The sequence below is a fragment of the Chiloscyllium plagiosum genome, chromosome 6, assembly GCF_004010195.1.
Source record: "Chiloscyllium plagiosum isolate BGI_BamShark_2017 chromosome 6, ASM401019v2, whole genome shotgun sequence".
NCBI lineage: Eukaryota > Metazoa > Chordata > Chondrichthyes > Orectolobiformes > Hemiscylliidae > Chiloscyllium > Chiloscyllium plagiosum.
Window position 1 is genome coordinate 67,921,294 of NC_057715.1, and position 25,592 is coordinate 67,946,885.

General features: G+C 40.3%; 1 protein-coding gene across 2 annotated transcripts in view; it reads left to right on the top strand.

The window, feature by feature from the left end:
* Nucleotides 1–25,336, top strand: part of gpr45 (G protein-coupled receptor 45) — a 90,518-nt gene extending 65,182 nt beyond the window's left edge. The window contains exons 1-2 of one of the 2 annotated variants that reach the window (XM_043692766.1): nucleotides 18,162–18,199; nucleotides 23,821–25,336. In XM_043692766.1, the coding sequence (XP_043548701.1) occupies nucleotides 24,037–25,161 (1,125 nt within the window). In that variant the 5' untranslated portion in view covers nucleotides 18,162–18,199; nucleotides 23,821–24,036 and the 3' untranslated portion in view covers nucleotides 25,162–25,336. Of the gene's footprint in view, nucleotides 1–18,161; nucleotides 18,200–23,820 lie in introns of those variants that run through there. The other variant, XM_043692765.1, reaches the window with a different exon arrangement.
* The last annotated feature ends 256 nt before the right edge of the window (nucleotides 25,337–25,592 follow it).

The following is a 25,592-nucleotide window of genomic DNA, read 5'->3' on the forward strand; positions in this document are numbered from 1 at the left end:
CCTAATCTAATCTAGTTGGGGAACACTTCAGTGGTCCAGGACGTTCAGCCTCGGACCTTCGGGTGACCATCCTCCAAGGTGGACTTCGGGACAGGCAGCAGAGAAAAGTGGCTGAGCAGAGGCTGATAGCTAAGCTCGGTACCCATAGGGAGGGCCTCAACCGGGACCTTGGGTTCATGTCACATTACAGGTGACCACCATTGCACTATACACACACACACTTTCACACACACACAGGCACACACGGACACACACACACACACACAGGCTCACACGGACATGCTCTCACACACACAGGCTCACACGGACATGCTCACACACACAGGTAGAACTCTGAGCTCAAAAACTGCATGAATTTATGTAAATCTCCGTTATCTCACTTTTTAGATTAGAATCAATCTAAACATCATGGCATAGATAGAGAACACAGGGGGCCAATACCTTCAACATATTGTCTAGCTATCACCATTGTTAACAGCTAACCCATGAATGCAACTTTTAATAAAAAAAGGGTTTTGTGATTTACACATGAAAGAAGTGAAACTATCACTGTATTGTAACAGATGAAAGGCTTAACAGACAATCAATTTTTCAATGTATAATTTCAGTTACATCACACTGCAAATTTTTGCTATAAATTCTGTGTTACAATTGAGCCCTCCACAATCACCTGATGAAGGAGCATCGCTCCAAAAGCTAGTGCTTCCAATTAAACCTGTTAGACTATAACCTGGTGTTGCGTGATTTTTAACTTAATCTAGTCAAATTTGCCAGCGCTTGGCCCATATCTGTTTAAACCCTCCCTATTCATATAGCCATCCAGATGCCTTTTAAATGTTGTAATTGTACCAGCCTCCACCAATTTCTCTGGTAGCTCATTTCATACATGCACCACCCTCTGCGTGAAAAAGTTGACCCTTAGATCCCTTTTATATCTTTTCCCTCTCACTCTAAACCCATGCCCTCTTGTTCTGGACTCCCCCACCTCAGGGAAAAGACTTTGTCTATTTACCCTATTCATGCTCCTCAAGATTTTATAAACCTTTATAAGGTCACCCTTCAGCCTCCGACGCTCCAGGAAAACACGTTTCCCAGCACAGTGGTGTGCGTGTGGAGGGATGTGTTGGGAGTGAAGGAGGAGTGGGACCAGGGTGCCCTGGAGGGAATAGTCCCTGCGGAAGGCTGACAAGGGAGGAGAGGGAACTATGTGTCTGATGATGGCATCAAGCTGAAGGTGGTGGAAATGACGGTTAATGATCCTCTGGGTATGGATGTTGGTGAAGACAAGGGGAACCCTATTGCTGTTGTGGAAGGCAAGAGAGGGGTGAGGGCCAAAGTATGGGAGATGGGTTGGAATTAGCTGAGGGTCCTGTCAACCACAGTGCTGGGGATTCCTCGGTTGAGGAAGAAGGTGGACATTTAGCACGCTCCCTTGTCGAAGTTGGCATCATCAAAACAGACGTGATGGAGATGGAGGAACTGGGATAATGGAGTGGAGTCTTTACAGGAAGCAGGGTGAGAATGTATAGTCAAGGTAACTGTGGGAGTCAGTGGGTTTATAGTGGATATTGGTGGGTGGCCAGCCTATCTTCAGAAATTGCAACAGAGATGTCAAGGAAGGGATGGAAGGAGTCAGAGCTGAACCAGACGAAGGTGAGAGTGGGGTGGAAATTGAAAGTGAAATTGATAAACGTTTCCAATTCCCAATGAGAGAGGGAGGCAGCACTAATGATATCATCGATATACTGGAGAAAGAGTCATGAGTGGGAATTGGAATAGGACTGGCAAAAGGAATGTTCCACGTACTCCACGAAGAGTCAGGCAGAACTGGTGTCCGTGTGGATACCAATGGCAAACCTTTTGACTTGAAGAAAGTGAGATGAGTTAAAAGAGAGGTTGTTCGGGGTGAGGACCAACTCGGCCAAGTAGAGGAGGGCAGTGATTGATGGGGACAGGTCAGGCATTTTTTTCCAGGAAAAAGCAGAGAGCCCTGAGACCATCCTGCTCAGAGAAGGATATGTAAAGGATGCTGAATCTGATGTAAAGCGTCAGAGGAATCACGGATGTAAGTAGGAAGGAATCAAATAAGGGGGGAATACATAAGGAGAGAGGTAGGAAGAGATGAGTTCTTTGGGGTGAAGATCTGGACCCCTTTGTTGGGTGGGGGGGGAGGTGGGTGGCGGGATCTCTTTGCTCCACGATCGGTCAATAAACACTAGCAATCGGTTTGGTTCTTTAAGATTTCACACTTTATTCAATCGCAGCCGGGCACAGGTTGTCCAGTAATATAGAGGTTCAACATCTCTGTGTTCCTCAGAGAAACTGCGCACATGGCTTAAAACAAAGAAATTTTTATACTTTTCTTAAACAGAGGTATAATCGTAGAGCACATTCAAACAATTACCAATCAATTTTAATGAAATGGTTTCATTGACAGCAACTTAACCCAATGATATTTCCTGGGAACCAACCGTGTTTTCCAAAACTTAACCCATTCTTATCTCATGAGCCGAGTTTTTGCACCTGCACTTGAAGGTCAGTTAGGATGGCCAGTAGTGTCTTATCTAGTCTAGTTATTTCTATGCTGTAAAGGAAACATTGTCTGCTAATCTTTGTTGAGACATCTCAGGGCCAGGAGCAGGCAGAACAGTATTGTTGGTGGATTTTGGGAAAGAGGTAAAAGCGGGCTGTGCGGGGTTGGCGAACTGTCAGCTTGGAGGCAGTGGCGAGGAGATGACCAGACAAAATAAAGTTAGTGACCATTGCGTATACAATGGCCTGATGTCCCATGATGATGACATGGTCCAGTGGGAGATAGGAGGAGATATCTGAGAGCTGGAGCTCAGCCTCTGCAATGTTGAAGTCAGTCCGCCAGACAACAACAGCACCACTCTTGTCAGCAGGCTTAATTACAAAGTCAGGATTGGATACACGATGGATCAGGGATTGGCACTGCTGCCTCACAGCAGCAGGGACCCAGGTTCGATTCCAGCCTCGGGTGATTGTCTGGAGTTTGCACATTCTCCCTGTGTCTGTGTGAGTGTCAGCAGGCTTAATTACAAAGTCAGGATTGGATACACGATGGATCAGTGATTGGCACTGCTCCCTCACAGCAGCAGGGACCCAGGTTCAATTCCAGCCTCGGGTGACTGTCTGTCTGGAGTTTGCACGTTCTCCCTGTGTCTGTGTGAGTTTGCTCCCACAGTCCAAAGATGTTCAGGTAAGGTGAATTGGCCATGCTAAATAGCCCATAGTGATCATGGATCTGTAAGTTAGGTGTATTAGTCAGTGGAAATTTAAAGTAATGTATTAGAGAAATGGGTCTGGGTGGGATACTCTTTGGAGGGTTGGAGTGGACTTGTTGGGAAAAAATGGCCTATTTCCACACTGTAACGATTCTATGATATCTGAGAAATTGGAGTTCAGTTAGTTCATGGGGAGATAGGTTGGAATGGGTGAGGGGGGAGAGAAATTTGAGGTGACCAATGTCACATTGACTGTTCTAAATGAACAGATCGGGTGCGGGTAAATCCCTACAGTTAGGAAGCAGGCTGTTGGGCCTATTGAGTCCACACTGACCCTCTGCAAAGCATCCCACCCAGACCTACCCTATCCCTGTAACCTTGCACTTCCCATGGCTAACCAACTAGCCTGCACATTCCTGGACACTATGGGAAATTTGGCATGGCAAATCTGCCTGTCCTGCACATCTCTGGACAGAGGGAGGGCTGCAGATGAAGGGAGAGTGTTGGATGTGGGCGAAGGGGTCTATGAGACAGAGAGAGGACTCTTGTCCAAAGAAATGGGCACAAGGCTGGGGAGTTTGTATTGAAAACACAGCCCTAAGACTCTGATAATGCAGAATAATGTGAAATCAAATTAAGTAGAGATCGCTGGCTGTCTGTCGAGTAGATTTCTGTCTGGATACATGTGCATAGTTATTTGGCATACTTGATCCTATACATCTGAATCTTGTGTCTCAATATCTAATGGCAGACACTGGCTAAGGACAGTATATATGCAGCATATTTAGTACGGTGGGCTTATGGAGATTTGAGTTGGTAAGTTTCTTTTACCATGTCCTTTCATATTCTGAATCTTTTACAAATCTTTGAAATAAAGACCCCAGCCAATGTGCATTTCAGTGGTGAAGAAATGTTTGAACATTATTTTTAACTATTGAACAATTCTGAATTATTTATCAGATCTAACACAACATTCATCTCAATCAAAGGGTGCCTACTGTGATATTTCATGCTGCCATGGAAACTAAACGTGTTCCACAAGTTGAAATATCTCATTGATCTGATTAAATAGGATGAGAGTGTCTGAATTGATTGTGGTGCTGACTGAGATTGAAAACTCTTTCAGCTCAGTATACTGGTTAAATTGGCTGCATTTTTAAAAGAAAGAACTCATGTAATTATAGCTGAGCTCATGATATGTTTTCAGCATTGTCAGTGCATCGATATGTTTATTTATTCTGGAAATGTTATAATAGTTTCTGAATTTGGCATAAAACACCCAATGGCAACTGATTTGAATTCAGCAGTCAACCTAGAAAAAGCCATAAAGTAAAAATTATTGCTTGCTTCACCAAAGAAGATTGTTTTTACTGAACTATCTTTTGTAAATGAAAACTGAGTACTGCATTAGTTTACTAGCTTTCTCCCAATTTCTTCGTAAGAGAAAGTGCTGACAAGTTGGCCTTTGAATTGGATTTGGACTGAATAAATAGAGCAAAGTGGTTGTTGACCCCATGCTGGCAAACAGCTGGATGCTTGGTGGTATTTCATTAGTGAAATACAATTCAGTGTTGCTGCTGGGAAACCTGTCCAATTGAGCACAGCGACCTACCTCCCAGAGCTGTCTCTCCAATCACAGGGTTGGAAGCTAGACAGCTTTGGCAGAGTTAGGGTTAAAGATGGTTGTCGCTTGGTGATAGCGAGGAGTGGGCACCTTTTATGCTGCCGTGTTTTTGAATGTAAGTCAGTCCTTTTCTTTCTCCCCAAGTTTTGGTCAATCAGACAGGTCTCAATGATCAGTAAGGAAAATGCACCTTTCAGAGTCAGTGCTGTAGCTGCAGGGAAAAAAAACATTGCTGCCAGGAAGCTCCACTAAGTAACTATAAAGGAAGTTCACCACCCAGCAACCTACTGGGAGACCACTAACGTGAATCCTATATGTCTGAATTTTTTATCGCAATACCTAATGGCAGACACTGGCCAAGGACAGAATATGTGCAGCGTATTTAGTGCAGTGGGCTCATGGAGATTTGTTGGTGAGTTTCTATTACCATTTCTTTCATATTCTGAACATTTACAAATGTTTTACCAACATTTGCCTGGTATTCTCTCGCTGTAGTGACAGTCCCTTTAAATGCCGATGAAATGCCAATAAGAGGCCTTTAATTTGGAACTTAATTGTGGTGCTGAGATGCTGAGTGTTGGTAATATGGCACAGCGGTGGGAAGTTGCCAATGTGATGCCTTCGACTGCCACTTTCTCAGCATTTCTGCCTTGCAGTCTCACTCCAGAGGGCTGGTAAAATTCAACTCTAGATTGCAAGATGTCAACAGTGGGCTTCACAGTTGACATCTCTTTCTTACACACATATATAGTACTTAGCAGAATCTACAAACAAAGATGGTTTCAATCACCTTTCAGGTTGTCACCTTCTCGAAATGCTCTATTTAGTACTAGAGGTCATTGGTAAAATGTTAATTTTTGATGACCTATAATCCAGTTCCCTGAGGTGAACAGCATTAAATTGTACCAGTTAAGGTCATCACTTCCTTTAATTTTATCGAAATGTCTTGTCTATTCTTGACGAGCAATCATTTTAGAACTACTGCAATGCAGTACATGTCAAAGTTATCAGGTTAATTTGGCATAAGAAAATTAAAGAAAAAGTTCTTACATTTTAAACACATTGTGGTGCTGATCAATCTAAAATTTATAAGTAAATTGCAAACTATAGTTCTAACTCCTCAATTTATTGTCATTTATTTGCTATGTTGCCTTTACATCATCTAAAACTTTCTAATGTTTTATGATTGACTTATGTGATTTAGAAATAAAAAAGATTTGATTTTAGAAACTAAAAACTGTAACAGTTTGAAGTTAAATTTCTTACATTTCCTGATAAAGACTTCTATTCACGTTGACACATTTAGGTCAAGGATGTATGCCTGATGTACAACATAAATTGAGCCCTTGTGACAAGCAGTGAGTCAGCACCTCCTTTTTACAATTCAGTTTATTAATGAGCCAAATAGATGATTATTCCACTTCATTTGAGGCTAGGTAGAGGTCAAACAGTTAAATTTAGTAAATTATCAATGTGACAGACCAAATGCAATTTAAGTTGCTAATGGAGAGGCCTGATTATGGTACATATCTGCAGTGAATGATAATGAGACATCTTTTCAATATTTTATCAAATTGGCAGAGTAAAAAGATGAGGTATGAAGAGATTTTGTTAGTACTGCAAGGCTGCATTCTTTCACACAATGGCCAACTTTATTCTGTCCAGAAATGTTTATCTTGTAGGATAACTCCTGTGTTCTCTTTGTAGATTAAAACACACAATAAAGCCCAGAAAGAGCTAAATGCTGCATTTTTGTTATTTCAGATCACTCCTAGATGACTCCCATGATGAGGGCCTATAATTTTATTTTAGTTTTAAAGAAGACCTAAATAGTTTTTTTAATTCTGAGAAAGTCTTTTTGTAAGGGTCAGAAACTTTTTCGGCATTCCCAAGAAATCATACACGGAAATTAAATGACTAAATGAGATAACAATAGGATGATTGTTGAGATGTTTACTCACTTGAGCTTTTATGACCCAGAGATAAAGAAGCCAGAAGCAGTAACAGTCTCGCTGTGCTATTTTGTAGCCTCAGAGTAGTCAAAATAATTGCTAAAAGCCCTGATCTTTTTTTCCTGAGAATTCAGTGAGAAAAGTCAAGAGTTAGCTTGTGTCTATGTCTCTGGGAAAGATAACAAGAATCAGACCAGGTGAATGTGCAGGAAATCACTGAAAGTAAGTACTTTAGATCAGTTGAGTTAGAGAATGAATAGTGAAGATAGGAGTGATATTTCACTGGGTTTGAGTGTCTGTAAAGGATATCACTGAAAATAAAAGGGTTGAATCTTTATTTTTGCTTTTTATTTGACTTTTCCAAATTCTCTTACATTTTTCCTTTTTTGTGTAATAAACTGAGTTGTTCAAAGTACATTGGCAGCCTTGTTTAAAAACGTTCAGTGACTGATCACCGCAGTAAATACATTGCAAACATAAAACATATGATCTATCAAATTGGGTTTCAGTCTGGGATCTGTCTTATCTGGTTTTACTGTCAGCTGGGAACTTACCAAAATGGGATCAAAATGCATTGAATGTAAGAGGGACTTACGTAGCTTTAAAGAAATGAGTTTATGGAGGAACAAACACACAAAATGCTGGAGAACCTCAGTGGGTCTGGCACCAACTGCAAAGAGAGAAAAAAGATCAAGGAATAAAATGAAAAGCTTGAATTCTAGAGTGAGAGAAAAACCAGGCTTCATTTGGCTGGAGAAAGTTTTAGAATAAAAGAATAAATAATAGATGGTACTTCAGAGGATGGTTCAGATTCCAAAGAGGGGCTTGATTCAATTAGAAATCTGTGTTTAGTGCCTATATTCACAGAAAATGGCGTTGAAAGACATCTGCCCTCATTTGAAAAGGTAACAGTGAAGTTGAAGTGGTTAAAAGATATTTGGACCTGAATGGTACAGCTATAAATGTGCACATCAGTTTGTGAGAAGAACAATCTACAGAACATGTAGTTATTGTTGGAAGAGCAATATTCAATGCTTCTCAGCTTGCTGCTGAAGCTTGAAACTTACTTAGATGAGCAAGTATTCAAAAATCTGCAAAGCAACAATTTTGGCAGATACCTATGATATGGTCAAATGGGGAAAATAGTCAAATGGGAACCAATGAGGAAATTGGTGGAACAGAAACTCTGGGATGGAAAGCATATTAGTTTCAGGGGACCAACAGAAAGATGCCAAAATAATAAGAGAAAGGCTAGAACTTAAAAGTAATGGCAAGACATTAACAAACATTAGAAAAATGAGTATATTGAAGCTAATTGCTAGAAATTAAATGGTAGAGAAATTGCAGTGATAGAAATACCTATGGAAGTTTAAGATAAGTGTGTATCTGAAAATAAAACAGTGATACAGTTGGAGCATGTTGCCTCACAGCTGATGAGGAAGGAGTAGATGACTCGGGGCAGTCAAGCCAATTATTCCTCGATTATTGAACATGCAAATCAGCCCACTGGAGGTTCTGAATACTTATTGGTATTGCTTTACTCTTCAAAGACATAAAGCAATGAAGCTATTGGAAGACACTGGAAAAAGTCAGTCACTGAGGATGTCTGATGATTGAATTTGCCTTCTGGAGGGGCTAATGTAGGAAAGAGATATTAATTGAAGGTACACAGGGGTTTCTAACCAATCCCACTTTATAGAGTTTGATTAAGGGTGGCATAGTAAGTGGAAAAGTTGTAACCAAGGTAATGCAATAAATTTTTATAAAAGGAATTGATGTTATCTTTGTGAATGACCTAACTGGTTCAGAAGAATTAGCCTTGCTGAGGGTATTGGACAGACAACACAAGTAAAAGTAGTTGAGACGCTATGGGAGGAACATGCTTGATTGTTTCTTGACTGTTGTTACTCTGTCATAGGCTCAAAGAATTAGACAGGAAGAAAAAGTGTGCATGATAAAGGATGATGGTGTGGAAATTCAGTTATCTGTTACTGTTTTCAAAAACCAAGGTCAAAAGGATGAAGGGAGAGAGAATGAAGCTGACATGTTTAGCCCATATTCTTCAATAGAAATGCAACAGTCAGATCCTGAATTGAAAGAACTGTATCAAACAGCCTATGGAGGAGTTGAACCTGAGTGTTATTATTTAAGAGTGTTATTATTTAAGTGTTAGTGAGCAAATGGCAATCATCTCAAATACTAGCCCATGAGGTATATGCAGTAGTCCATCAGATGGAAGTTTCCTCTAAATATTGTAACAAACTTTTATGTGTGGCTCATGAAATCCCAATGTCAAGTCATTTAGATATTAGGAAAATACGCATCAAAACACTGAAACATTTCAATTGGCCAGGATTTCACAAGGATGTGGTTACATTTTTCCAGGTGTGCTATACCTGTCACACAGTGGAGCAACCATCTAACCACGAATTAAACTTGTACCTTTAATTCCAAAATCAGCTTTCAAAAAATTGTTTAGTGGGAACTTAATAGATCATGTGTGATCCCTGCTTAAAACCAGGAATTGGTATTAATATCTTTAAATCTTTAAGGATTTTCTGAAGCATTGATTTTGGGGAAATCTATGGCAAAATGGTCGTGGATAAATTAGTTTCTTTTTTTTTACAAGGTACTGATTACCAAAAACATGAAATCAGATCAAAATTTAATTGAAGTATTCAAAGAAGTAATCAATAGTTTGGGAATAAAACTCTTCACTACTTCAGGTTATCGTCCAGTCTCAGGAGCAGTGGAAAGATGGCATCAAATGTTTAAGACCATAATTATAACTGATCAGATGAAAACTGTACTTTACAATGGTGAAAGAAATAGGAAGCGAAATAGAAATACCTGAATTATTTAAGAATGAATCAGAAATTTAAAATGTGAGAGTTGACCCTTCATAAATCTGATTGGATAATGCACCCCTCCGTGAAGAGAACAGGAAAATAGCTTTTGACTTTATTTGATGATCATGAAGGAGATGCATTACCCATAATTCAATATTCTCTTAGACTTAATATGGAAAAGTTAGCTCAGGAAGTGAAGAGTTAAAGCTTATGATAAGCAATGACCTAAGTGAACTGAGTCATAGTAGCAGCGGCTTGCTTAATGCGATAGTGCTAAAAATTACAACAGTGTATAATTACTATTATGAAGTCAACATGGGAACCAAGCACAGATTTGTATCCAATTCCATGATTGAAGAATTGTTTGAAGAGGTTTGAAGAGCCACAACTTATTACAAAAAATGACTTGTTTAAAGGCTATATTGGCAAGTTCCATTGACTGAGACAGCCAAACAAATATAAATTTCTGTAACTTTGTTCAACATGAAGCCATATCATTTGGAATGAAAGTGATTACCAAAACCTTTCAGTGATTACCAAAAAGACCATTGAAGGCTTATGCAACTGTGCTGTTTATATTGATGACTTTTTATATTGATATTCAGCTGAGCATGGGAAGAACATTCACAGGACTTGAATTAACTTCTGATCAGTTGCAAATAGTCAATTTGATCATAAATTTTGCTAGAAATGAATTTCCCGAAGAAAAAGTGTTTAATTTGAAATACATAATAAAACAAAAGCATAAGTAAGGTTGAGACAAGTAAAAATAACGACTATCTTGGAATTTCTCATACCTAAGATAAAATACAAATTTCTTTAGGCTTTTTGGTTTATGTGGATTTTATCAGAAAGTAATTCCAAGTTACTGTACAGTAGTTGCTCCTTTGATGAGTTTGTTAATGGAAATCAAGAAATTTGAAGAGATAAAAGCCTGTCAGAGTATATTTGATAACTTGAAAGCTATATTGATTAAAAGGTCAGTTTAGTAGCACCAAATTGCGATAAGTAATTTAATCTGACTGTCAATGCCAATGATTTTGGTATTGTACAGTGTTGCGGATTGTGTGACCCATTATTTATTTTGCTTAAAAATTGAATTTGAGCCAACAGAACTATTGAACATATGCCAAGTAGGGATAATATTCAAAACAGAACTTTGTCAACAACAAATATTGGGAGGGAAATGTCAGGATTTACATGGACTTGTGTCAAATATAATTGTTGTGGAAATCCTTATATGTTTACTATAATTCATTAATACTGTCAAAGTGAAATGCAAGAAGGAGTAAAAGAAAATGTTAATACAAAATGAAGTTGCTACATAAAGATAGATTGTTTTCTCTGGGGAAGATGTGTTAAGGTTTATAATATATTCCTATTTGAGAACTTGATTTCAAAAGTAGAGCTAAATTGATTTTTGGTTTTCAGTTCTGTGGAGGTCTTTTGTTCAGGGTTGGCAGGTCACTTTTGTCAGCAATGGGTCCATCAGCATTGCCAAGGAATCATGAGACTTAAATGACTAGCCAAGATACCTGGTGAGACAGCTTTTCAAGTTTTTACTAAGCTGGGCTGTTATGACTGGTGAGAGACAGATGGAAAAGCCACGGACAGAAAGCAGGTTCTGTTTTGATCAAAGATCAATATTACCAGATGTGCTGTTTAGAAGTCTCAGAGAAGTCATAGTAACTGGAAAAAGCCCTGAGATTTTTTTCCCATGATTTCAGTGTGAAAAATCAATGAGTTAACCAATATCTGCATGTTGGATATAGGCAGAGAAGATCACATCTGATAAATGTGCAGAAAATCATTGAAAAGAAATGCTTATGACCATGTCAGTTGAGTAACAAATTTAAGAGTGAAAAATAGGAACGTTATTTACTAGGTTGAGTGTCTATAAACGATAATGTTCAGATTTATTAGAAAGAAAACTTATGTGAATAGTACAATTGGCACATTGTAGATTTACTGATGTTACAGTCTTAACTCTGCCTTCTTGCAAGATAAAAAATGCAGTTAATACCCTATGCTCTCCATTTCCATAGCTATTGGTCCTCAGAATCAAAGGCATAATAACAAAATAAGATCTGTGTGAGGAAAACCTGGCAAGAACTCTTGGTGTCCCTTCCTCACATGAAGACAGGGCACTGCCAGGAGAGACCCAGCTGGAGGAGAAACCACACACAGGTCCCTCGCAATTGTCCTTTCAGGACACTCTCGAGTTGGTTGTGTCCTCTACTTCCGCCTTAGCCACCCCACGTCAACCCTGCGAAGTTAACATCATAGGGCAGCACGGTGGCACAGTGGTTAGCACTGCTGCCTCACAGCACCTGAGACCCGGGTTCAATTCCCGCCTCAGGCGACTGACTGTGTGGAGTTTGCACGTTCTCCCCGTGTCTGCGTGGGTTTCCTCCGGGTGCTCCAAAGATGTGTAGGTCAGGTGAATTGGCCATGCTAAATTATCCATAGTGTTAAGTAAGGGGTAAATGTAGGGGTATGGGTGGGTTGCGCTTCGGCGGGTCAGTGTGGACTTTTTGGGCCGAAGGGCCTGTTTCCACGCTGTAATGTAATCTAATAATCTAATCTAATCTAATCATAGAGGGTCCACTTGCACTTGGAAAGAAGGCCATTGATGTGTCTGGCCTGTCTACACATCAACGCTCCTGGAGGTCACCCAATCAAGCCTGTAGAACCAATGGACTCCACCACTGAGCAGGCTTCCTACACCCCAGCTGTGGAATGAGGGACTACACTGAGATCTAATGAAGGGAAGACTAAGAAGAAAACATATTGAGGGCACTTTGGTGGCTCATATGACAACATATGTTATTTGTTAATTTTCTGTAAATGGTACTGCTCACACCTCTACACAGTCTCTCTGTAGCCCTAAATTCAACAGTAGCAGTGCGATGCCTAATGTCATGGTCACACAGAGTGCTCATTGTCATACACTGGCCCCACTTGAAGCAAGGTGCACCAGACTATAGAAAAATACCCATCCCACATGACCCCTTCCCATTCATTCTCTATCTTATCACCCCTTACAGAAACTATTGCTGCTCTTCACAGTTGTCAATGCCCTTTGCCCCCCGGGCTGCAGCCCCCAATCCTAACCAACTCTCCATCCCATGCAGTGAGCTCCTTTGTCCCTTGACCAACTGACTGTGGCCCAGCCCCTGAGCAACATAACCCGACAGCTAAGAAGTACCCAGAGCCCTGACTGATGGCTGTGTGCTTCGTCCTCCATTATTAGCTGTGGACTGGCTGCTATGGAGACACATAACCAACTCCCCAGATTGCAGAGGCATCATCCCCCTGACTGAGAACACTCTGATTGAACCTTTGATTGTGGACAATTCCCTGGTCAGCTATCAGAGGATACTCTTAACTTACTGTGCTAGAAGCCTCAGACTGTCAGGTTCCTCCATGGACTTGGATAAAGGCTATTATTTTGAGACATAACTGCTTGCTTGTTACACATGCAGTGTGCTTGCTGCAGAAGTTGATGTGGGAGATTAACATAATATGCTGTTGTACAGCAAGGGGTCCAGCCCCTTGAAATGGACTGCAAGCTGAGCTGCCTGGTGGTAAGTGACCCTGGAAGGCATGGTATGGGGGACTGGTTTGGGCATATTGGTAGGTGTCATATGAGCAAACACTAAGAGAGCAAGTAAGTAGCCCTGAGATGCAGACTGGTTCAATTCACGAACTGTGTGCCTGTCTGTGTGTATAAAGTGTTCTGGCTGTAGCCTTTTAACACTGGGAGAAAGTAAGGACTGCAGATGCTGAAGATCAGAGTCAAAATGCAGGGCAGGAAATGTCAACGTTTCGGGCATCAGCCCTCCATCGTCCTCAACAGCACTAACGCTGCATTGTTTGCTTGTTTGGGGCATTTCTCCACCTGCACCTAATGTAGCAGTGTGCCACCCACGTTTATCTCCCATAATACCTATCACGCTCTCTGATTGCAGGAGGTAAACAGTGTGCAGTGGGGCAGAAATAGTCAAGGTAAATCGTGTGCTGCCTGTCATTCTGCTCCTCCTCCCTAATGAGGAGAGGCTCCTGATGCTGATCAGTCCGATCAGGGCCTGGACTGGTATTGGAGGCTGACCTTGACTTACTGTGCAGAGCACTCCACATGCCCCCATCTAAGATGAAGGCCATGATCAAGCATCTTGGTGGTGTCTCGTGAGAATTTTGACTTGCTGCTTGTGAAAAGCTTACAAGATGGAGAGAGATCATTTCAGCATTGAGGTAGACCTTGCCTTACTTGTTGCCTCATTCTGCTACACCACAGCCCACATCACACTGACCCCTATTTGATTCTACTCTTTATTACTAAGGGCAACCTTTCGAATCGGTTCGGCTGCTAATCTTCATTATGTTAGGTAGTTGCCATATAAGGAGGCAAGGAGAAAGTGAGGTCTGCAGACGCTGGAGATCAAAGCTGAAACTTTATTGCTGGAACAGCACAGCAGGTCAGGCAGCATCTAGGGAACAGAAGGGCATGTGCCCGAAACGTCGAATCTTCTGTTCCCTAGATGCTGCCTGACCTGCTGTGCTGTTCCAGCAATAAAGTTTCAGCATATAAGGAGGCAATAATTATTTGACAAAGCTTTTTTAATTGGATCAGCATTTACTGACTAGCTTTTATGCTAGATGCTCTTGAGAAGGTGGCAATGAGTCTTCCTTTTGAATGACTATATTCTGTGTGCTGAAGGTACTTTTGATCAGTCTATTAACTTGTGTCCCAGGATTTTCATTTCAGCAACAATGAATTTAGTGATAATCACTCCATCGTTCTGTATTAAATTCATATATTTGGATTCATGAATGGATGTTAAAACCTTTTAAAACAGACTTAAAAATAAGATACGATGGCTTGAACTTAAAGGGCTGACATTCCTCTTTGTTACTTTTGAGAAGAAAATCTTTGTTCCATTGCAGCCTCCTCATATGATATGTCATCTTTGACAAGAATGTTAATAAGCAATTTAATCAACATTGGTGAACTGTATTTAATGCCTAGGAAAAGACATAGTTTGCCTAATAGGTGTAAGGATCAATTAAATGATTTATTACAATGGAAGAGGATGTAAGTAATGTCCTATCAAATTTATGCCCCATGTGTATCATATATAGTATTGCACAAAATAATTGCATGTTTGTGCTTCATTAGCCTTAAAGATATGAAAAACAAATAATAATATTGGCTTGTTATCTTTTTGAACAAATCTAATTCTAACAGATACAGTTTATGGAAGTGGGAATTAGCATACAATTGTTTATTTATAAGACTTTCCAAATGAATGTTTTGGTGTTGTAGGAGTTAGGATTTCAAGGTTGGATCTGTTCAAAAAAAGAACTCAATTCTTCTGCCCTCAGTGCCTTCTGGTGAAACAAATGAAAGAAAATTAAATCATCCATGCAGCAAAATGTCACTTCTCTCATTATCTCTATTGCATTTGGGAATGAATATTGTGAAACGATTAGTCTCATACTTGCAGGATGAAGAACTGTGATTTTTTTTCCTGCCTCCAATAACATGGGTGACTTGTGAATCTGTCCACATAAAAAAAAAAGGAGCAGGCCATTTATCCATTCAATATGATCATGGCTGATCCTCCGACTCAGTGCCCACTTCCCACTTTCTTTGCATACCTTTTGATTTCTTTAGCGCTAAGAACTATATCTAACTCTTTCTTGAAAACATTTTAATGGTTTGGCCTCGGCTACCTTCTGTGCAAAGAATTCCAGAGGCTTACCTCTCTCTGGGTGAAGAGATTTCTCCTCATCTCAGTCCTAAATGGTCTATTCTGTTCCCTTAAATCCGTGATTCTGGACTCTTCAGTAATTGGGATAATCCAGCTATTATTCCTGACAAAGAGCTTATGCTCGAAACGTCGACCCTTATGCTCCTTGAATGTTGCCTGACCGGCTGTACCTTTCCAGCACCACACTCTTCAACTCTGATCTCCAGCAACTGCAGTCTTCATTTTCTCCCAGTGTTTATCCTGTCTAGTCTGTTAGTACTTTATAGGGTTCTATGGGACAGTCCCTCATTCTTTGAAGCACCAGTGAATATAGTCCTAAATGATCCATTCCTGCTGGATAAATCACTCCTGCATTTCCAGGAATCAGTCTGATAAAACTTTGTTGAACTCCATAGCCAGAACATCCTTCCTCAGGTAAGAAGACCAAAACTGCATACATTACTCGAGGTGAGGTCTCGCCAAGGCCCTGTACAATTGCAGCAAGATATCCATGTGCTTGAATCTTCTTGCTATATTCATACCTATCTATAGTCATTCTGATAATAGTCTGTTTTTGAGTCTAAAGTAGATAACCTCGTATTTATCCACATTATACTGCATCTACCATGCATTTGCCCACACACTCAATTTTCCAAATCACACTGATGCATTTCTGCATCCTCCTCACAGCTCCCTCAGTCTCACCCAGCTTTGTGTTATCTGCAAACTTGGCGATATGCATTTAGTTCCTTCATCTACTTATTAATTTGTGAACTTTTGGGGTCCAAGCACTGATTCATGGTACCTCACTTGTCACTGCCTGCCTGTTCATCCCCATTCTTTGTTTACTGTCTGCCAAACAGTTCTCTATCTATGTCAGTACACTACCCAATTCTCCTAGTTTTACATGATAATCTCTTATGTAGTACTTTATTGAAATACTTTTCAAAGTCCATGTCGTCTGCATTCCTCTGGCTCCATCTCTACTGGTTACATACTCTCAAAATTCCGGTAGATTTGTCAAATATGAATTTCCTTTTGTAAATCCATGCTGACTCTGTCCAATCCTGTTTTCCAAGTGCTCTGCTATTAGATGTATTACAATGGACCCTCACATTTTCCCAACTACTGATGTCAGGTTAACTGGTCTATAATTCTCTACTTTCTCGCTACCTCATTTTTTAAATATGATTATCCACCCTGCAAATCAGTGAAAGATGATCACTGATTATTCACAATTTCTGGGGTTACTTTCTTAAATGCTCTGGGATATAGATTTTCAAGTCCTGGGATTAATCATCCTTTAATCCCATTAATTTTCCCAACACCATACTCCTATTAATATTTATTTCCTTTAGTTTCTCCCTCTCACTAGACAGTGTGCACTTCATTACTTTTGGGACATAATTTGTGCCCTCCTTTGTGGGCACAGAACCACAGTATTTATTTGATTGATCTGTCATATCTTTTTGTCCATTATAACTTCCCCTCTTTCTGACTAAAAGGGAGGAAGTAAGGTCTGCAGATTTTGGAGATCAGAGTTGAAAGGTGTGGTGCTGGAAAAGCACAGCCGGTTAAGCAGCATCCGAGGAGCAGGCAAATTGACGTTTTGGGCATAAACCCTTCATCAGGAATGGGATCAAGGGCTGGTGAAGGGCTTACGCCTGAAACATAGATTCTCTTGCTCCTCAGATGCTGCCTGACCTGCTGTGCTTTTCCAGCGCCACACTTTTCAACTCTGACTGAAAGGGAACAACATTTGTCTTTACTAGATTTCTTCTCTTCACATACCTGCAACGGATTTTACATTTGGTTTGTATGTAACTCTCATACCGCGGTTTCCAGCTGTCAATCACTTCCTCACTTCCTTTGTTCTGATTTTCTGAAATCTAAGCTGCCGTCTGTCTTTAGGTCTGCTGTTTTTTTTGGGCAATTTGTAACTAAGTAAAGGCCTAGTTCACGTAAGGCTGAACAGATAACTAATGGCTGAACAAAGATTAAAATATACCATTGTCATCTGATGCAATTCATCAAATCATATATTGACCAGCCCTATTAGGGGCTCTTGTGGTGTAGTGGTAGACTTTAGATTCAAGTCTTACCTACTCAACAGATGTGTACTAACATTTCTGAACAGGTTGTTTACAAAATGTGTAGAACAATCCTATTGTGAAGACATTTTTTAAGTAAATTTAAGTAATTTATGTAAGTAAATTATTTAAGTAAATCAATGCAAATTCCTTCATTTTATAATTCATTTTATAAGCCTTTATAATGAAAAAATAACTGGAATATAATATGGTGCTTTTACAAAAGCCTGTTTAAGTTCCTATCATTTTCTTACAGTTTAATGGAAAATGATTGATTACTGCCTTAAAATAATCAAAGGTCCAGGTGGTAAATCTTTGTAAGTTGGATTGTATTCACTCTAATTATTGAAGGGAAAGTAAGGACCCCTTAAAAAACATAGGGTTAAACATTTGCTTGTCATTTGCTGAATTTCTGAAAGAGCTTTTAATGGGTATTAAGCTTGCGTTTACATATCCCACAGATCTAACTATTCCTTCAGGCATCTGCTGGAAAGCTTGGCAGTATAACCACTACCTGTGCAGACTGGCTATCTGCTGTCCTAAGGTAAAAACAATGACTGCAGATGCTGGAAGCCAGATTCTGGATAGAGTGGTGCTGGAAAAGCACAGCAGTTCAGGCAGCATCCGAGGAGCAGGAAAATCGACATTTCAGGCAAAAGCCCTTCATCAGTCCTAAGGCTAAATTGGTATGTATTCCACCTGCTTTCTGCTTACAAAATGGACATAGTTTACAACCTTCCTGTTGTTTGGCATCCTGAACAAACTAATGTTCTAACTGTTCTTGGTGTCAGATGAGGATGGATGCTGATAGAGTCCCTTCAAATTCAATTTATATTGCTTAATGACTACAGTGTACTTTGATTTATTGTAATACCATGCAAGTAATTTATGCTCTTTCGAATTAAGGACAGTTTCTCTCCACTTTTCCTTAGTCAATAGCCTTTGTTGTCATCTCCATTGTACAAATGGTAGTCTTCAAGGCTGGTATCTAGTGTGTCTGATGACGAGTTCTAACAAAGTGCTGTAATGGGGATTGCCATGTAAGTCTATACCTCATCCCAACTTAGGGAAAGTAGTAGCACATTTTCTGTTTTGGTTCAGTTATCCAGCTCTCTGTTATAATCACCAAGTTTACTATGCAGAACATCATATGAAATACAAAATGTCATTTTGCTTCTGCAGAAAGGAAATGAAAACCCTACACAGTCATGACATTATACATATAAAAGACAAATGTGCCAGTCTTCACTGATAAGTTTTTGATTGTTTTTATTTTGTTTTACAAATGTGGATTTTTCATTCAGTTAGACTCACTTTAGTTTACCAGATCTTTTAGTTTACCACATCTTCTCTATCAGGAGCAGCTCTTTGTTCTCCTCCACTGTCTTACTGTTTGCAAACTTACCAGATTTTTTTAACTTTACTTTTCTCATCATTTCCCCCAGCAACAACATTGCATCCATTTAGAATAGTAAACAACACATAGTGGTTTCCAGGAACATTGTCACACCAAGCCACATTAAGAAGATATTTGGGCCTACGACCCAAAGCTTATTTGAGAAGTTAGGTTGAGAAACATATTAAAGCAGAAAAGAGAGAAAGAGATGCAGAAATAACAAGGGGGTAAATTAAATTAGTGCCTTTTGAAATTAAGGTATGGCTGCCCATGGAGTCATTAACATCTGTGTTGAACAAGATGCCAGAATTGAAGGAATGTCAATATTGCTAAAAAGAAACACAAAGTTGAAACTTTTTGACACTAACTCAGCAGGACTGAAACTCAAGAAAACCAACTTAGGAAGCAAAATGTGAGAAGAGGGTTCTGACTGATTGTAATAAGTTGGTATGAAGATAAAGCAAGGACTCTTAACTCTCTTTGATAACTGATTACATTCAAAGCAGGCAAGTCAACTTTGGTTCTGACATTATTCATGGGAATGCAGAAGGGATTGACTGTCTATCATCTTTTCCTCAGTGAAAAAGGTGGAAAATATGGGCGTGTGCCTTCTATGTACATATGATGAACAAGGTCTTTGTGTGTGAATAAAGGCCATTTCTTGCACATGCAAACGGATCACATTGTAAGCCTGACTAATTATCTTAAATTGGTTTCTGGTGTACAGAATTCTTGAACAGCTTTCATCCAGTTGAGTAATTATATCTGAGTGCTATATTCTGAGTTTTGGAATCAGCGCCCCTTTCTCCGGCCATGCAAATTGTTGCTTCCTTTCTAAGTATTGTTTTGTATTTCAGTCCCGGTGAGTGAAATGAAAATCTTTGACTTTGTCACGGAGGGAGTGGTCTTTTCGGACCTTTGGGGCACTCCCTCTGTGACTCCCTCGTCAGGTCCACACCCCCCACCAAACCAACCTCCACTCCCGGCACCTTCCCCTGCAACCGCAAGAAATGAAAAACTTGCGCCCACACCTCTCCCCTTACTTCCCTCCAAGGCCCCAAGGGACACTTCCATATCCGCCACAAATTCACCTGCACCTCCACACATATCATCTATTGCATCCGCTGCACCCGATGTGGCCTCCTCTATATTGGGGAGACAGGCCACCTACTTGCGGAACACTCAGATTTCTCCAGTTTCCTCATTTCCCCTCCCCCCACCTTGTCTCAGTCAAATCCCTCGAACTCAGCACCGCCTTCCTAACCTGCAATCATCTTCCTGACCTCTCTGCCCCCACTCCACTCCGGCCTATCACCCTCACCTTGACCTCCCTCCACCTATCGCATTTCCAAAGCCCCTCCCCCAAGTCCCTCCTCCCTACCTTTTATCTTAGCCTGCTGGACACACTTTCCTCATTCCTGAAGAAGGGCTTATGCCCGAAACGTCGATTCTCCTGTTCCTTGGATGCTACCTGACCTGCTGCGCTTTTCCAGCAACACATTTTCAGCTCTGATCTCCAGCATCTGCAGCCCTCACTTTCTCCTGGCATAGATTTATGGCAAGATTTATTTCAAGGACTTCGAGAAGAAGGGATAATTGGATAAGAGGTGGCTGCTTGTGAGGAGGAGACGAGGATTGTTTTTTTGAGAGGGGCTAATGGAGAGGAGGATCTGTGCTTGAGGAGAGAGACCATTAACAATGTCAGCTGACATAGTAGCCAAGAAAGGAAGTTGACAGCTTAGTGAGAATAGAGTCAAGACAGCAGGAGGCAAGTGTCATGGACAAGAGGTTGGTGGGAGCACGAGAGGAGGCTAGAGAGTAAGTAGAGAAAGATGCAAGTTCAGAGCTAGGATTGAGGCAACTTTAGAAGAGAGATCGCCCAATGAGTTAAAGGAAGGCTGGAAAGAGGCACTTGAATGAATGATTTCAATTTTAGTGACAAAGAAGCCTATGAGTTCCTTATATTTGCTGCAAAAATGTAACCCTCTGTTTTTCATAGTTTTATCTAATCATCTATTGCCTTTCTTCTATTCTTTACATCCCTACCCTACCATACTGAACCGACAATTCTGCCAATTTCTAACTCTTTTTATTTTTCCCCAACATGTTACAGCCACCACCCAATCCCCATCTATGCCTTTCTCTATCCTCTATTCTGTTTGTTTTCATGACCATCTTCTCTTTTAGTGCTGCCAGGGCACTTCCTCAACAGGCAATTATCCTTCTTGTTCCTCCTGCTGTTCTGGGTTTGTGTCATCAAAAACTGAGAGATAATATTTTATTAAGTTTATAACTATTAAGACTCACAAGACTGCTTGCAGAGCTTATTCCAGTAGAACTCTATTGAAAATGAAATTGCTTGAAACTATGACAAAACCCAAGACCTTCTTTGTATTTTGTAGTGCTCAGGGGATAAAATACTGCTTTCATCTACAAACATCAAACACACTACACTGCAGGGAGCAAAAGCCCATTACTGCTGTAACTCTGCCTGAGTTTATGATACACATTCATCATTCTCTTCCATACCTGTTTATTTCTAAATTTCTTTATCAGTGACTGTTTATATCCAAACAGTAGGAAGAAAGAAAGCTGGGCAGAACATACTGTGTCAGAACAGGACAGTGCAATTTGTTTTTCACAAATTTTCACATATTTAGTTGTACATAGCAGCTCAGATATTTCACCCTCTGTCCATGTAAGGTATTAAGGCATCTCAACCCATTCAAATGTTTTTCTGCACATTTTCCATTTTATATCTTTTTATAACTGCTTGACCATACTAGCTATACTCTTAAGTTATTGTGTGATTCTTCCACCATCTGCCAAGTGTAGTAAGTGGGTGATAAATCTCTTTTAGCATCATGGTATGGAATCAACCCTAATCTCTCAAGCATTCCTTCTATGTTTGTGGAGGCTGTTTGGATTAGTGAGATAAGGGAGTTATAGCTGTGCTACATGGCGGATTTTCCGTGATTGCATGTGAACTGCAACCGCGACCACCCCCCTTCCAAACTGACTATTAGGCTCATTGGGTGCCCACCCACAAAAGAGAGTGGGGGAACTAGATTTGAGAGGCAGGGTATAGAGTTAAAGAATAATAGGTGACACCTTGTGGGGAGGGAGGTTGAATACCTGAATGGCCAGTGCCTGCTTCTATTTCTAATGTTACACTCTTTGTCTGACACCAGTTACTCAGTAAAGCTGCTGAGCTATCTATTTTAGCCTGGACCTCCCCCAACTGGGGGTAAAACAGCAGCAGGAGTGATAAGACAAATGCAATAATTATTTTATTCACAGCACTGCCTCACTAGGTAGTAGTTAACCTCTGTTCGGGTGATAATAATTGGAGGAAAAATGTTGACCAAGGTTATTCTTCAATTAATTAATGGAATCGATAACACATATTGTTTCTGCTCTCTCTCACACACAATTTCTCCCTTTCCCTGTTTTAAAAGATTTGGGGCATTATAACATAAGTAGGGCAGAAAGAGGTGAAAACAAGCATTATATTTAAACTTGTTAAAAATACTGGAAATACTCAGCAACTCAGGCAGCATGTGTGGAGAGAAAATGCAAGTTAAATTTTAAGGTCAGTGATCTTTCTTAATTGAACTTTTCGTAGATTGCCAATCTTACTGCTTCTGTCTATTTTGATTTGTTAGTTAAATTAAGTAAATATTTTGAACCTGTGTATAGTAACGTAGTTTATGGTATTTACTCTCATATGGTATTAACTAAGATAATACAAAATATGTAGGAGAAAGTGAGGACTGCAGATGCTGGAGATCAGAGCTAAAAATGTGTTGCTGGAAATGCGCAGCAGGTCAGGCAGCATCCAAGGAACAGGAGAATCGATGTTTCGGGCATAAGCCCTTCTTCAGGAAGGTTTTCCTGAAGAAGGGCTTATGCCCGAAACGTCGATTCTCCTGTCCTTTGGATGCTGCCTGACCTGCTGCTCGTTTCCAGCAACACATTTTCAGCAATACAAAATATGTAGTCAATATCCGATCAAGTGTTCAGTGACTGATTTACCAAGTTTAAATTTTTGATCTAGACATGCTCTCATTGCATCAGCTGAGAACAGAGACAAAAGTATGAGGTGTAAAAACACTTGGTCTATAAGTGGTAGTCTAATTGTGTAAGATGTTAGGCAGTATGGTGGAAGTTGTGTTGGAAGTGCTTGACTTTAGGTTCTGACTGAATTGGGGACAGGAAGCTAGGACTGGTAGCTGTGTCAGGACCCTGAGGGAGGTCAGCCAATTAAGGATGGGAGACCTTCACAGCTGGGAAGGTCAATCAGCATACCAGAAGCTCCTGACATTTGGCAACCCCACATTGTAGGTCAGGAAGCTGCCATTATGGTTGGGGCAGTACAAAGAAGCAACAAGTTTGGTGACATCCCCTGAAAGCTAATAATGCATAAACTATATTATAACCACAGTTCTTAGGCTATCATCATAGGGGAAGGTGAAGGGGCTTTTCTTCCACAGATTGGCCTACAACCACAATAATGGCAACCACAGATCAGCAGTCCATCATATGGAGGTCCTTACCACTCCATCTATGAATTCCAGACACATTGTGGAAGCTGGGGGTTGAATAGGTGTACCCCATACAGACAGTGTATGGAGTGCCTTCTATTGACACTTTAATGAGTCTCAATGGCTGATCACCCCTGGCAAGCGATTGTCATTACTCCCAGCAGTCACCTCCCTGGAAATAGGCCAAAGATGGAACGTGAGGCAGACCAGAGTTAGTCAGAAATTGCAGACACGCCTGTCATCAAAACATGCCTCAACCTTCGGATGAAAACTCAATCCAAAGTGTTTGAAAGATTGTAAACTTGAAACTGGTGATTTAAAACAAAACCTGTTTAAATAATCTTGTCTTTTTCTTTATTGTTCCTAGGCAATGAAGTGCTGTTTGGAAATTATCATACCGACTAACAATGTGGTGGAAATAATAATGAAGACAATTCATGTCAAGATGTCCCTGCAATGCTTTACGTCCAGTTGCAACGGATTTTCATTACTAAAGAATTTGATCCATCTCCCTGTTGAAATGTGAAATGTTAAATAACAGTCATTTTCCACCAAGAAGTGAATTTGAGGCACATTTCACAAAATGATGGAATGTAATAGCACTGTTTTGCAGAGCTGTACCCCTGAAGTTTTGAATGAAACAAGTCCAATGGTGATTTCAGGCAAGCCAAATCTTCCCATCATTATAAGGCTATTACTAGCAATAGTTATGATGTCAATGATTGCAGTTGGTTTCCTTGGCAATGCAGTTGTGTGTTTAATTGTGTACCAGAAACCTGCAATGCGCTCAGCAATCAATCTGCTTTTAGCAACCCTTGCATTTTCAGACATCATGCTGTCTTTGATGTGCATGCCTTTTACCATGGTCACCATCATAACTGTTGAGTGGATCTTCGGAAGTTATTTTTGCCGGATATCTGCGATGCTTTACTGGTTTTTTGTTTTGGAAGGCGTAGCAATACTTATGATAATCAGTGTTGATCGTTACTTAATCATTGTGCAACGGCAAGACAAGCTGAATCCTCATCGTGCCAAAATAATGATCGTTATCTCATGGGCAGTTTCCTTTTGTATTTCATTTCCATCAGTGATTGGCTGGACCCTGGTGGAAGTGCCTACTCGAGCACCCCAGTGTGTTCTGGGATACACAGCCACTGAGGCTGACCGTATTTATGCGGTGGTCTTGCTGGTTACTATTTTTTTCATTCCTTTCAGTGTGATGCTATACTCTTACCTCTGCATTCTGAATACAGTGCGAAGGAATTCTGTACGGATCCACAACCATGCAGAAAGCCTCTGCTTGAGCCAAGTCAGCAAGCTAGGATTAATGGGCTTGCAACGCCCTCATCAAATTAACATTGATATGAGCTTTAAAACCCGAGCCTTCACGACTATTTTAATTCTCTTCATTGGCTTTTCCTTTTGCTGGTTGCCATACACCGTATACAGTTTACTCTCTGTTTTCAGTGAGAGCTTTTACCACGGTCGCTCCTTCTATACTGTTAGCATCTGGGTCTTGTGGCTCACTTACCTGAAGTCAGTCTTCAATCCTATCATCTACTGCTGGCGAATTAAGAAATTTCGGGAGTCCTGTATGGAATTCATGCCTAAAACATTTAAAATTTTACCAAAGCAGCCTGGAAGATCAAGACGGAGAATTCGGCCCAGTACAGTCTATGCTTGCAGTGAGCATCAGTCAACTGTATAAATTAAAATGTTTGTTCAAATGCATTTTCAAACAGCCATAAACAGAGCATTTTGGGGCAATGTGAACTTATCATTCATTCTGTGAAACTGGTCTGCTTTTACAAAGACCGGTTGCTGCCATAATGAATTTGTTAATATTACAGACAGGTTTATTACATATAAAATGGTTGCATTATGCTGAAATTATTCTTATGATTCTTGATTTGACATAGTTCATATGCAATAATGGGACAGTATTGAAAACGTTCTCTTTACCTTTGCTAATTCTGATTAAAACTGAAGTAAATATCGCTTCAAATTTCAAAGTTGCTCCAAGCAATTGCGCAAACAGTGCACATATGAGGGAATTAATATTGTAATACCCTAGATTTTGCCATACATCATTTATGAACCCTCTCATTTATAAAATGGATTGTGTTTTCATGATTTTCT